The sequence below is a fragment of the Aptenodytes patagonicus genome, chromosome 2 (assembly GCF_965638725.1).
Source record: "Aptenodytes patagonicus chromosome 2, bAptPat1.pri.cur, whole genome shotgun sequence".
Classification (NCBI taxonomy): domain Eukaryota; kingdom Metazoa; phylum Chordata; class Aves; order Sphenisciformes; family Spheniscidae; genus Aptenodytes; species Aptenodytes patagonicus.
This window is the reverse complement of record NC_134950.1, coordinates 131,746,505-131,761,199: the sequence shown is the minus strand read 5'-3', so window position 1 is coordinate 131,761,199 and position 14,695 is coordinate 131,746,505. Positions and strand designations below refer to the sequence as shown.

The following is a 14,695-nucleotide window of genomic DNA, read 5'->3' as shown; positions in this document are numbered from 1 at the left end:
GTGGAGGTATACAAGTTGCCTACATTTTCGCACTACATTTAACATATAAGGACAGAGGCTATGTAGCCATTTCTGGCTCAGCTGCCAAGAAAAGCCATAGGTCAAACAGGAATTAAACTAGTTTCACTATCCACTTTTGGGAGGGGGTAGAAAAAGGGAGGAACAGCTTGCACCCCTTGCCGTCTTTCTTCTGTATGCGTAGTATCAGTCCTGCGGTTGTTGGCTGGCACACAAGAAACATGCCTCAGCCAGCAGGAGCACATTGCCTTTTTGCAGTAAGAAAGAAAACATCTGGTAAGCAGAATCTGTAAGAAGTCAGGGGAAGAAAATGGAATAAGAAAATCTTTCTTACACTAGATTTTCTGCCTATTTGAAATATCAGCAGAAAGAAGAATATACATTGTCTACATAACCCACAACTTTGAGCAATCATCACTTGTCATGGAGTTTAAGCCACACAGGAAAGAACTTTATCTTGATACATGGGGTAGAAATTAAACTTATATACAAGTGCAGAGATGTATTAAGAAATTATCCAGCATAGTAGTCATGGGTCTCTGAATCATAAAGTAAGTTAACAACACAAGTATGAAAAGTGAGCTTTTTTTAGGCTATATTTTTATTAGAAGCAGTATTAATGTATGAATCCACCTTGGAAGAAAATAAGTGTCCTTGAGATGTTAGATTCTATCAGCCAAATTGAATGTCTGCATCAATGGCTCTCCCTAAAAGTCATAATTAGGTCATTAAAGTATATTTAGAAAAATAGCCTGTAAAATAAAGTTAAAAAATACTCACCTTCATTTTATTTCATAGGTCACTGTTATACCATCTAATAAGATAATTAAAAACATGCAAGCAGCTGGTACTGAGGCTAAACAGATTAATGTAATAGTCTGTAGTCATATGTGCTGGCAAGGGGTTCACCTCTTTGGCGAGGAGAAGGTCAGCTGCCCTTGGGAAGGCAGGAGAAAGACAGTATTTCTACTTTCCAGTGGCACTGCATTGCAGATACTGAAGCTAGAGACCCACACCTACTTTTCTTTTCCTTTTAGTGAAGTCTGGCCAATTTGCACATCCAGAAAAGGCTTTAACCACAGCAGGAAAATTATAAAGTAGAGCAGAGCTCAAATATTTTCCTCAAGTTTCTTATGTTTTAAAGATGACAGTTACTACGTGTCTAAATCCTTGTTCAAATTTTTCTAATAGTGAACTTCAAATTTTGGTGACATAGTTCTAGGAAATAATTTTCATAGTTTCTTGTTAGTAAAGCTTCTTCTCAAGTACACAAAGAATAGTTCCATCATAGCCTGAAGACCAACTAGAAAATTCTCTGTGACCTGACAGGACGCATTCACAAGCTCACAGAATATTTAGAAATATGTGCCAGTCACATGTGCTTTTCACTCACATTACTTACAAACTTTATGACCTAAAGGGAAATGCTCACTATGTGAACATAAGCAGCATTAAATCTGTGCTGTGATCAACACAAGCAAGAGCCACAAACTCTAAGGTGACACCATCATATTAAAAATAAACCCATACAAATAGTTCCGGAGCATTATAAATATATCAAAGGATAATGATCTGACATCCTTTATTATTACATCACACACACTTGGAGTCTTGTACTGGATAGTGTAAAATTGTCCTTTAAAATAAAAAGTGTTGGAATCGAGTAGCCCCTCCCCCTCCTCCCCCTCCCCCCCCCCCCGTTGTTTTTATTGCGGTAAAAACAATATACTCTTAAGAGCACTTCAATAGCAAAACACATTCACATTCAAATATTTTTAAACATTTGGGGTTGCCTCTTCTCCTAAATAGATTGTAAAGAGACTGCCACTGATAAAACATAAAGCAGCTTTTGTTTCAGTAAAAATTTCCAGTAGAGTTTTGCATGCATTAGCCTTCTGCAAGCATGGCATCTACCATGATCCAAAGATGCATTTGCCTCTTTTAGGGCAAAAATTCACTAGCCGGTCTGTTTTAAATATGGTAGACTAAAACACATCGGGTAAACAAGACTATCATCAGTTTTATCAAGTTACTAACTTACTGAAACAATACTCATTGACAGCATCCTAAAATAAGTCCAAATCTCTAATGAGTCCTTAAAGAAATAACAACTATTTACCATCATTACCTTTCAGGTAGTTTAAGATTAACTTTTCGTCTTTCATAAGGTATTAGCTGCTCATTTTTATTTAACATGCAGCACAGAACTATAACTATCAACACAATATTCAACCCAACTAGCAAATTTACAGTCAGTCTCATTATATGATGGAACTTACTTGCCACTGAGCAGAAAATATTCATTTCACACCTTAAACATTGTAATACTACTTAATAACAGTGCTAGCTTGCCAACTATTAAAAGACAGAGGTTTCTTTTATATATATATGTGTATACACACAGAGACATATATACACGGCACTATCTTGCTTTATCATCTTGCCTCTAATTATAACAATAATACTCTGGCAGTGGTATATGGGACTGCTTTTAAAATATTAATTAACTTCAGTTTTGTAAGTTGGGCTGTAATCCTCTCTGACAGGATACGATTATTATTCAGTGGAAGTCGTAGCCAACGTCGTATTTATTATATGCACTTTGGACTAAGGAATATGGAGATACAAAGGCCAGCTTTAACCTCCTCTTATTTGTGGAACATTAAAGATGGCTGAGGATTCCCTACAGTTTAGGCTGGGCTAGTTTAGCACCCTGGACTGGCTCACTGAGAGATGAGTGCCACTGGATGAGTGGAGAAGGGGTAGGAAGAAAGGGTCAGACCCAGCTTACACTCTTGTGGAATCAGAGCCTAGCTGAAGCTGGCTTCTTCTTCAAGTTTTACCTTGGCAGATACAACAGGTGGGGCTCTTGAGTTAATGACTTTCAGGTATAAGTGTCCTGGAATTAATGGCAGAGCGAGCTCTCAACTCCTTCGTTTTGCTGATCTGGCTAAATTCTATCTTGCCTATTTTTCAGAGACTGCTTCATGGTCTCTGTATCTCCATATGCTCCTCACCTAAAAAACATGAAGATTATTCTGGGTGGTATTTTTGAACCCTTCTTTTAACTTAGATGGTATGTTGCATACATTAAAGAACACAAATATGACAAGAAATCGAGTCAGGCAGAACCCTGAAATGGATCCACTAACGTATTTTTCTCAAAGTGAACACGCTAACTACCCTCGAAGGGTTTTATGTCATCACAAAGTAGGTTTCATTAGAGCAGACTTACTAGAATACAGAAAATTGGAAGGATTTGTAAATCAAACCTCCCCTGTCCCACTGTGTCCCTGCAGGCACACCTTTTCTTCCCAGCCTTGCTCTCAGTCCAGAAGCTTCCTCTGGGTGTTTTAATCGCAACAAACTCTTCGCTGTTCCTTCTAGGTCCTTATGGAAAGTCTTTCTTTTCAACATCCTCAGGACCAGGCTGTTTGCTCCCTGCTCTCCTCAGCAATCTCTCAGTCTCCAGCCTGCAACAGGTTCTCCAGGCGTTGTGTCCCTCCCTGCCACCCCGCACCTGAAGGCTCCTCATGCCCAGCACAGCTCACTGCCTGCAAGACGGTGGAATATTCCCCACCCAGCCGGCTGCAACCAGGACAGGGCAAACAGGCAGGTTTCCCCTGCCTGCCTGCCTACACCTCTTTGAAGTACAGACTCCAGTGGACAACGAATAAAAAATGAAAAGATGCCATCCATCATAGTTCACTAAATGAATCCAAAACAATCATGTGGTAAGCTTGTTTTGTTTTACCATACTTAAGCATCAAAATCAGATGCAGTCATTCTGGGGAGCACAAATCTTACTATTAATTTACCAGTCACAAGGACAAAGATTTAGCATTTGTAGCAGAGGCAGTATTTTGCCGGCTGAAAGATGAAACTACGCATCTGCTGATCACCCTTCTGTGCTTTCAAGTACAAGACACTCTCTGGTACGTACCCAAGCAAGACTCAAGCTCAGTGACAGTGCTGCAAGAAGTTCCTCGGCACCATTTTTCTTTAACTGGTGTTTACTACCAACAGAATCGAAATATTATTTTCCTGCCAGAAAACCTCAAATTTAACAAATTCTGGCTTTGGTTTTTGACCTGAAATAACGAGCAAATAGAGTTCCATGTGGTCCATAGATCCAGTTACTTTGGAGGAGATCAGAAAGGTGATCCCCGGTGAGTTAAATATTTCAACAACATTTAGCTTAGCTGCAGTGAGTTTAGGTGAGAATTTCAACTTTATTGCATACTTTGGAGAGAAAAAAAAACCAGCAAAACAACCTTAAAAATATTTAGGCTTACAAACATCCTGTACTTTCATTAGTTAAGCATTTTGAAAAGCTTTCTCAAAAAAATAATAATCCAGAAAACAACTTTTCAGATCATTCCTTAATTAAACCCTTCATGTCCTTTAGTCTACTGACTGTTGCAATTCAGATTGTACAATACTCTTAAAATATACAGACCTGTTCTTTTGCTTTAAATAGATTATGCTGTTTATTATATTCAAACTTTTTAAAAGTAGAAAATAAATATAAAAAAATACCAACCTGTAAGAAATAAATGTTCCATCTGAATCTGAGGTGTGGTGTGTGCTTCCATTTTCATTTGATCCTCCTAACACAAAAATAAAAGAAAACACCTTTGTTATAAGACAAACCCTGATAATAAATAACACAATATTGATTGAGAATTGCAATTGATCTTACCATATATGGTTAGTTTAGGACAAAACTTACATAGACAAGTCTCAACCTTACATCTTCAAATTCTTACAGCTGGCAAGAGAGACAACTAGCCTCCATGTTCAATTTGGAGTCTAAATGTTCTGAAAATCTGAGCTTTAATTTCACTTAAAGTTTTGAGTAAGGCCCTTCTCAACTTATTAAACACAATTTTACTAGTATAAGGTTACAGAGGTATACCATATAAATAGATGAGTTTGATTTTACTAACATTAAGTCAAAGAATGTAAAAGTTCATCTATGAAGAATTGAGTTGATTGTATACCAGATATTTTTTGTCATAGCACAAGTTCAAAGCTTCTCTGAAACTACCTAAGTAACATGTCTGCAAAACATCTTGCTTTACATCCTGTGGGCTGTTTATACATAGAACAGTGACATTTATAGAAACCAACGATTACAAGAAAACCTTCTTCTCTATAATAACTACTTTTATCAAAGGACTGTTAAAAGCCAGAAAGAATCACCTATTTTTCAAAGCAAATTTATTCATGTCCTGTTTTATACTATTTATTCTTACACAACCTGTCATTTAGCTTGATAATTCTTCTATGTCCCTGTGTCCTTAATTCATTTACAGATAGCATTGCGCACCTTTGTGTCCTCTGTTCTGCTTACTGAAATCAAGTTCTTTCAGTCTCTTTCCTAAATGAGGCTCCGTATTCCTTGTTTTCTTTAAATCAGTCCTTCTTACAAATGGAAAAGAAGGGACAGGAGCTGTAGACAGCATACTAAAAGTTTAATCAGTTGATTCTTTGGACAGCGGTTTTCTTTTCTATCAAAAAAGTCTTGCTCGATACAGTCTATAGTCACGACACACCACCTTGCAGTTTGCACCACCTCCTACATGCTTACTCTCCCATTTTTATTTACAAAAATAGGTTTGCTGTTTACAGTACAAATTCTTGCTAGTACAATACTGTATTTCACACTATTTCATGCTGTTTCTAGTCCTCTTTTCCTCAGAAAGGATCAGTCCCACCTGAGTACTCTATTTGTGCTTGCACTGGATACTACCTTCTAATATTTTTCCTTCATAAAAGTCCATCAATGCAGTCTCTCACTTTGTGGCAAGACAACAAATGAAAATATTGGATAAGATCAGTTCCACCACAAACTGCATTAAAAATAATTCTTTCATTAAAATACACATTTGTCTAGTCATCTTATAATTACTATACTTCACTAATCCCCATCCTTTCTATTTCATAACATCTCCTGTAGCACTACATCAGGGGGTTTACTGAGGTCCAGATAGACAACATATTTCCTTAATGTGTATTTTGAAAGGCTAGCAGGTTAGCTGGGCACAATCTCCTGTTTAACAAAAAACGTGCACTAGAAGTTATGCCATTCGCTGTTCTTTTCTCTCTTACTTCTTCCTTAAAAACTTTTCTAAAGCCCTGCACAGATAATAGTCAACCTCTATAGCTGCTTTGCTATCACATTTTTCCTCTTAATCTAAGTACAGGTACTACATTTCCCCTCCTTCAAATATATGCTATCAGCCATGAAGTAAAAGACTAAAAAAATTGTTCCATGCAGCAGTATTTGTCAGTATTCTGGAAAGACATTTACTCTGTAAGTCAGATGCTTTAATCTTTATTGGATGTGCTAATTTATAATATCTACCCAACGCTCCCTTTTATTTTATTTATTTATTTTCAGGCCTTTGCCTGCAATTTTTTTTAGTGAAAATTAAAACTTTTCTGGTTGAGACCATACCTGGGTTACATTTAGTATCATTTGTCCGTTTGCACTGCACAATGGTTCTAGTTTTCTTCCCCAGAAAGCTTCTTTACATAGTCAAGTAATATTTTCTTGTTAATTTAAATTCCCTTATTACGATCTAATTCAACACAACTTTTGCTAATTGTCAGTATAACCCCACACCTTCTGATATCCAGGAGGTAGCCTTCTTTGCAGATCAAGCTGTTTTTCTGTTTCTTTCATGATCTTTGTTTACTCCAGACATTCCTTAAAAAATAATCATCCACTTTGTCATAGAACTTTCCTTCCGAGTGTTTTTTCTCATCTAATTTGGAATGCATTTTTTTATTAACTTTTGTACCTTTGTCTAAAATAAATCCCAAACCTTTACTGCATTTTAGTCTAAAATTGCTCAGTCCAGTTGATTTCACTAATTAGCGCTCTCAATTTATTTTGAAAATGGAAATCCTACTTAATCAAACTGCTTTTTGTTTACTAAATTTAACTAAATTAACAACACCAGATATTTTGTCCAGGAGCCGACCCTCCCATTATTAATAACCATCTGTTCCATTTTTTCTTGTATCTTGGAAAATAGTCTCCCATATTGGGACAATTTTAAGTAAGATGCTTTTTCATATATTACCCATCTCCACATCTGATCCTGAGCATTGAGAAAAATGACTGAACTATGTTCAGTCTCTTCTAAAGCCATATGGCTACGTGCAGTGATACTGGGCAATTGTTTATAGGGACACAGCACATCAAAATGGGTCCTGAACACACTATTGCACTTTATTTATACTTAGACAACTCCTAAGCATTCACTTATCACACTAGTCAGACAGAAAAAGAAAACTCATTCACAATGCTAAGTTCATATGCTGAAAAATATCTTTTGGGACTCTCTTCAAGAACGGCAATGCTATCTTCTTCCTTTCTGAAGAATGAGGTTTAAGAAGAACTCAAAAAATGCAACCATCATCTCTAATCATTAAAAAATCATCTTTCTACTAAACCATTTGACCTGCTTGAAGAGTCAACAGGACTCTGCAAAGAAAACCAGAATCTTGGTGATAAAAGTTGTTCTTTCATCAGGATCCCACAATGAACATTTGGTGGGATCCTGGGTCTGCTACATCCACTGAGCTGTCCTTCACAAACTTCTCTAAGTGTAGCCTGTTTTATTCTGAAGCACTCTCTCAGAAGACAATAATGTCCCTTATTTAATTGACCACCACAATACTTTAGCATTCTTAATTGTACACCCATTGTTAATAAATTTCATATTCATACAAGTTATTGTTGGGGTTTTTTTTTGAGAGCTGCTTTTGCTGCTCCATTGTATCATTAGCAGCAGCTACCGAAACTGGATAGAACTAGGTACATTCAGCTCTCAAAACCAGGATTTAGTGGAGTGGGCATTTATGTGGTTGTTTTCTTGCTCCATCCCCTTTAAGACAGATATGTCTGTTATGATATCTTGAAAGATGATTTAGATGTCTTTCACTGAAAGTGATAAAAATTATAAAGCAAAGTACAAAGTACTCATTGACTTAAAAGAAGATTCCCTAAATTTTACCTACTTTTATCCAAAAGGCTTTCTAGCAAATCCTGGTAAGTTTTCATAGTCAGCAGTACTTGAGAACAAATGGGACAGGTGCTTCACTAACTAATGACAATAAGCTGTAGGAATCCATGCCCTGGATCACCTCTCCTCAGGCAAGTTCCAGTTATTCCTCCTTTTGAAAGGTATGGTGAACTCCCAGTAGAACAGATAGATTACTTTTATCTTCTTCAGTGATAATGATCCAGCTTTCTGGTAAAATTAGGATGTACACTGAACAGTTATCAATATAAGATTCATGATGCTGGTAATAGAATTTGTGGTCTCCTTTAAAAATCCTAACCGAATCAGTATCATCCTAATCTTTAGATCCTTTCTGAGACTCAAAAATGGGAAGAAGGGCTCTGTTGAAGAAACAGAGCATGCTCTGCTAACCCTGCCCCACACCTCCTGGAAAGGTTTCCAAACTTCAAATGCAAAAGCTAGGGGAAAAAAAAAGGTAAAATAAATCTTATCACACTTTCAGAGGAAAGAGAAGGGAAACAACCAGTAAGTACGGCTAAGGCACCCAGCTTTTGGCACTAGAGCAGTCACTGGTTTTAATACAATAATAAAATAAGGCAGTATCCTTCCAAAGGGACTGAAAATCATCTGGATATCCTTCCTGCTGCTACTTTAACTGGAGAAACTCCCCCTCCTGGGAATGAACACTTTCTCCTGAAAGAATTCAGTTCTATTGCCCTGTTTTAGTAAAGGCTGTTCTTGTGCATGGAGACCAAGGGCTAAAGGGAGCTGGGACTTGGGTAGCTGGGACCCAGTACTGCTGGACACAGCTGGAGGCTGTTTCAAGAGAATTTGCGTAACTTGAAATTGATGCTTTTACTAACCAGTCAAAAAAGAACAAATGGCTGGCTTCTTTAGATTTCAGAGATGCATGGAGAAGGATTTGTAAATTGTACATTTACTAGGGTACTAGATTCACCCAGAACACACAGGCTTGTCACTTGCAGTAACTCTTTTCTTTTAAGAACGTGTTTGAGGTTATAGGCATAGCACATAAAATGGATGAACCCAGAATAAGGAGGATGCCAAATACACTTGCTGAAGATTATCTGAAAACCATGTGTAGAAACTCTAACAAGGAGAAGCCCAATTTAAATATGTGCACTATTTTTGTATTTTTATTTTTTAACAGCCTATTATACTGATAATACAATATCTTCTCAAAGAGCTTTTTCAAGGTGCAGCTCACAGTTTCCACTTCGGGCAGTAAGAAGAAAATGGATAGCATTTCAGAGCTCCAGTTCAGGAGCGGGAAGATGCTTTGGGTATGCACCAGGGACAATGAGCACTCTGAGCTTAAGCACGTGCTCAACAAGAGTAAAAAAGCATGTGAAGAACGATGTAGGGATCAGCCATTTCTCACTCATCTCCTTCATCACCTCTCTGAAAACAGCTGTTTTCTGTGAGATGTAAAAATTCATCATAGGACTTCTCAGGGAGAAGGGCTGGGATGCTATCATAACCAGCTGCAAGTCTACGAAGACAAGAAGCTTGAGTAACATCCCCTTACTCTATGGATATACTCCTACTTTTAAAAATAATCGAACGCTATTTTTTTTCTTTTGAAAATATGTTTTGATACTGAAGAAAGGTCTTTACATATATACATATTTCTCTGCGTATGTATACACACATATGCATGTCTATGTGTGGGCACACATGTATATTTGTATAGTGCTAACCAATTTACCAATCTTGTGTCAGCTACGAAAGGGTTTTATGGCTGGCAGTTTAGGAATTTGTGACAAAAGTGATCCCACTTAGGAAATCAAACTGTGCCTTCCCCTGCTTACAAGTGTCAAAATGGAGATAGATCTCTCTGCCGACGAGTTTGCACTCTGCTTAATATTTTCTCTGTATCCTAATCAAAGGTTAAAATGTTGTTAAAAAACAAAATTTATTTAACAGTTGTGAAAATTTAAGTTCAGGTTGATATAAACACTCGATCATTAATGCAGTGTTTTATGATTAGAGACAAGGAAAATTTTAACACAAATATATGCTTGCAGTCTAAGGTTGTCAATTCTTATAACATGACTTCCAAATTCCATGCTATATTCATTTTCAGCATATTTAAAGCTTAATAATTTAATGATTTATCCAATTTTAATTTATACTTTCAAAACCATTTTGAACAATCTGAGGTGCCACTGGAGATCATAACAGTGGTCCTGGTTAAGTCAAATAATAATTATAGTGCTTTCACTTTAAAGATGAGATTATTTTTAATTATTGAGTGAAGTACTTGAGGTACCATACTTATATAATTACGCTACTCATTAAATGGTTATTGAAAGCTGAAATGTAATTTTAATGACAGCTACCTATTTTTCTTTGCACACTTTATAGATGACAGATCAGTCAGGAATTCTAGTTTGCTCAAAAAAATCCTTGCAGCTGCACTGGTTCTTTCAGGTGTAAAACAATTAAGCTGTGCTTATTTTAAAACTTTAAACATTTTTTTTCTCAAATGGTATTTCTACAATATACAGAAATTAGTGAAAACAGAACAATAATGTATAAATATTTTTTCTTCTTTACAATAACACCAGAATTCTGGTCCTAAACTATATACATTCCAAACAATATCCCCAAAAAACCAGTGACAATACAAATATGGAAGAATGATTTTAGTCAAAATGTGTTCCTCATATAATACAAACAACAACAACAAAAAAGCTTAACAGATTGCAGACCTTTATTGTGAGTATAAAGGGGTAATCAACATACAATAAGCATTTTACTATGCATTAAGACTATATATAATGCCACGAGACTCCTTTGCTTTTTGTAACACCAAGGTTCACAACTCTTCAAACATAAAATTCCTTGATACTATTTACTCCACAGATAGATATTCATCAAACTGATCTGGATAAAATTTATTCTAATAGGTAGGAATCTCTGACAATTGACACCACGGAGTTGTGGTCTCAGAAATGAGCACCTTAAGACTTATGCTCTGTATTTTAATCCTTTACACGCAATGTTTGAAATTCAGCCTATCTGTCCATTGTTCCAAAGGTCGGTATCTTGTTCAAATTAAGCTTTCCTTTTTCACAATGAAAACCAAACAGAAGAGTAAATTTGTTTCATTAACAATATTAAAGCAAAGATTTCCGAGTTCGCTGTATGGGGAAAAGGCAATAAAGTTTTGAAGAGGGAAAAACTGCTTTGTTCCTTCAATCCCCTAGTTGAAATTAATTATAGCAAATGTTTATGAAAACATCTGTTCCATACAGTTATAAATTCTTAATTTTAGCATGGGCGATTCCAGGCTCCTCTATTATTTTGAAAGAGAGCAGTCTGACAATTGAAAGGTTTACAAAAGAGCAGACAATTTGCATTTCTACAGCACCAAATATGCAGTTTGGAAAGTCTTCAGGATCTCTACAGCAAAGAAAAAAAAAATACAAAAAGCCTAAGACGACTGAAGCTTTCTGCTTTGGGTCCGCTGATAGACCAAAATGGCAGTAGGAGGGGAAAAAATAAAAATAAAAGGAGAACTAATCCCAAAACATACGGCAAATTGAGATTTTACTACATAAACTAGATCTTTAAAAAGTAACACGTAGCGGAGCTATGGATTTCTCCGTTATGTATTTTGATAGATTCCCGAGGAGTGAGGGGGGGAAGCTCACGGCATTGCTGTATCGTGTCAAGAGAGGGTGCTGCAGAGTTTAAGATGATGCAGTCGCTGCTCCCCTTCTAAAGCTCCATCCTTGGTACCAGCAGCCACTACGCTACAGAAAATCTTTCGGACTTTTTACATAACACCCTTGCAACTACAGTGTTAAATTCAATTTACACCAAATAAGCTTTTAAAATGATTAAATGGAGCAAGCTCGAAGCAGTGTACAGAAACTGAAAATAATGCCTTCAGCTAAAGAATTAAGTGCACAGCACTTCTGATATTTATAAAATAATTATTAGGCTGGAAAGTTGAAGAACATTTCACTCTGAGCAAGTTGTTTAAGTTTTCTGAAATAAATATAATGCAACTTTTTGGTGAGCAATCTCTTAAGTACAAGCCTGACTCTCTATCCCTTGCTTCAAGTTCATTTAGCATTAGATGCTTACTTTGAATGCAAGCGTTGCTTGGTACAGATTTCTTGGTAGCATTTTAGTTTCCACAACTGTGCCCTAAAATATTATATTTTGCCATGAGTGAAATAAAAAATAATACACTACGATAATTAGCAATATATGCAGATAACTAACTGTAAGACTTTGCCATTAGAAGTACAAAAGTCTTATACAGGCTGAAATATTTCATTTGTTTGTCCTTCAATATCAATATGAGAAAAATATATTAAGCATTAACAGTTTTTTTTCCCTTTAAGCTTGAGTTAGGAAAGGAACACAAACACAAAACACAATGGAGTATCCGCACAAACGCTAATCTTGTGATAGTGAAAGTTGGTCACATTTGAAAACAGGTAAGGAACGCCTATTGTTTACACCAAGATGCAAAATCAAAGCCTGGTTTAGCCCTGCAGAAAGCTGCTGAACAATATGATAGGCAGACACATTGGTTTGCAGTTATGAACAAAAACTTCTGGAGATAATAAGAATATCTTGTACTGCGTGTTGCTCAAACCCAGTCAATTCCGGTGTCTTTTGGATTGCTGATTTACGACAATCAAGGGGCATCCTCTATGATCTTTGCATATAAAATCACAATTGCATATGTGATGCATATATGAGTAAACTCTGCGTATTCTCCTGGCAAAATCTCTGTTTGAAATAATTTTGTCTCTGCACTTCAGTTTAAATCAAGACACATAAAAATAAGAGGGTTTCCATTTTAAGGGGAACTGCTTCTGAGTGTTCACAAATCTAAACACCAACCCTGTCATTAGGTTAGCCTGTAAATTAACATAGCACTTTTCCACATGCAAAATGTATGTGTGAAAAAGTGTAGATGGGAAAACATATACAAAAGTCTAGATGACTGATTTTGAAATTAGAATGTAGCATCAGTGTTTAAGAAATGTAGGCCCTTGCAGCTCAGTTTAAAATAAATTCAACAGTAAGTATATTCAAAGGACTTATAATATTTCTTTTCCTGATGAAGCCTCTCTGTTTACCAAAATAGGCTGAGCTATACACTGTACTCTAAACTAAAAACAATAGAATACATAGAATAAGGAATTTTACTCTAATACCACTGAACTAATTCATAGGTATGCTTGAGAAGAATTCTCAGGTGATTGCAAGGTACCGAAATCTTAAATAATTTACATCCAGAGGTGTTTTAATATAATCTCTTTGAGCATGATGGGAAGGCCAAGTTTAACTGTGATGCTAATAGTGATTTAAACACTTCAGATAATGCACGTACATGGAAAAATAGTTTGACTTCCCGTTTAGTGGGAACCACACAATACTAGCTTATATAAGCAAATGTGACTTCCACTGAAGTCGATAAGCATTTAGTCCAGTAATGCCTGGATTGAACTTGTTATCAGCAGCAATAAGACTGGTAAAAGAAAAAATCCACAGGATAAGGTAAAATGTGATTCTTGAAACTTTTTTTTCAGTCATTGTTTCTCCTAGTGCACCTGTCTTTGGTCCATGGTAAATTATGTCCAATTCTGTTCATATGCTCAGTACTACAGTCTGTATCTGCTACTTAACCTGGCTGTTCATTTACCATGTAGAACTTAAACAAGTTCCTGGGTCATCACCAAATGTGACTTAAAGACTCCAGGATAATATACAAACATTTTAATGTAGTCTGATTGAAGTGGATACTGTATACCTAATAAATAATATCAACTCTAACTTCAGTAAATTCTTTAAGAGCATATGCAGTTAGCAAATTAGCAAATTAGCAAAATTAGCAAAACAGAGAATACAGTAATCCAGTATAACTAGGGACAAGAACCACAATTAGACTTTGTACAGAAAGAAAAAAATCTTAGAAGCCGCCTGGCATCATCGCTAGGAACTTACGTCCCATGATATACAAATGCCAAGTGACTTATCACTTGCATCCAGAAGAATTTAGCTAATTTTAACTTATAAACAGCCTAGAAGGCCTTTGAGCTATAAATTGCAATAATCTAAAGATGGCAAGAGGCAATAAACATGAGTTAATGACTCAGCATCCTCCTGAGATAGCACTGGTCATACAGCTTTGCTTAATCTTAGACATGCACAATCACTGTAAAAGGGTGGTCTCCAGAGACCATTTACACTGACAATAAGAAAAACACACCATCTCTTTAGATGTTTGAAGGCTACTATTGTCCTGTAATTTACTTTAATTACATCCTATTTTTAACCACATTTCTATCTTATAGATAGATGCAATCCTTCTGTTTGGAATAATAAATCATATGTAGGTATAGTTTGATTTTCATATTGTAAAGCAGTAATGCATATTCCATTGAGTCTAGGAAAAAAACAGAGCCGAAAAAGATTGAGCAGAAGTTTTCTAACATTCTGTTGTTTTGCCAAGATTAAATGATAGTAGAAGACAAACGAGAAAGGATTAAGTGCTCTTTTATTGAAATAGAATTGCCCTTTCAACAAGAAACTAGCTCTTCAATGCAGAATAACAGGTTTATCAGGAGAAAGGCCAGCCTGGCCAG

At 36.2% G+C, this 14,695-nt stretch overlaps 1 protein-coding gene across 6 annotated transcripts in view; it reads right to left on the bottom strand.

Moving 5' to 3' along the window:
- The window catches only part of TBC1D5 (TBC1 domain family member 5), a 338,077-nt gene that overhangs the window by 170,417 nt on the left and 152,965 nt on the right, over positions 1–14,695 (bottom strand). For all 6 annotated transcript variants that reach the window (XM_076331221.1, XM_076331219.1, XM_076331224.1 and 3 more), the window contains one exon: positions 4,562–4,628. In XM_076331221.1, coding sequence (XP_076187336.1) covers positions 4,562–4,628 — 67 coding nt within the window. The remainder of the gene's footprint in view (positions 1–4,561; positions 4,629–14,695) is intronic.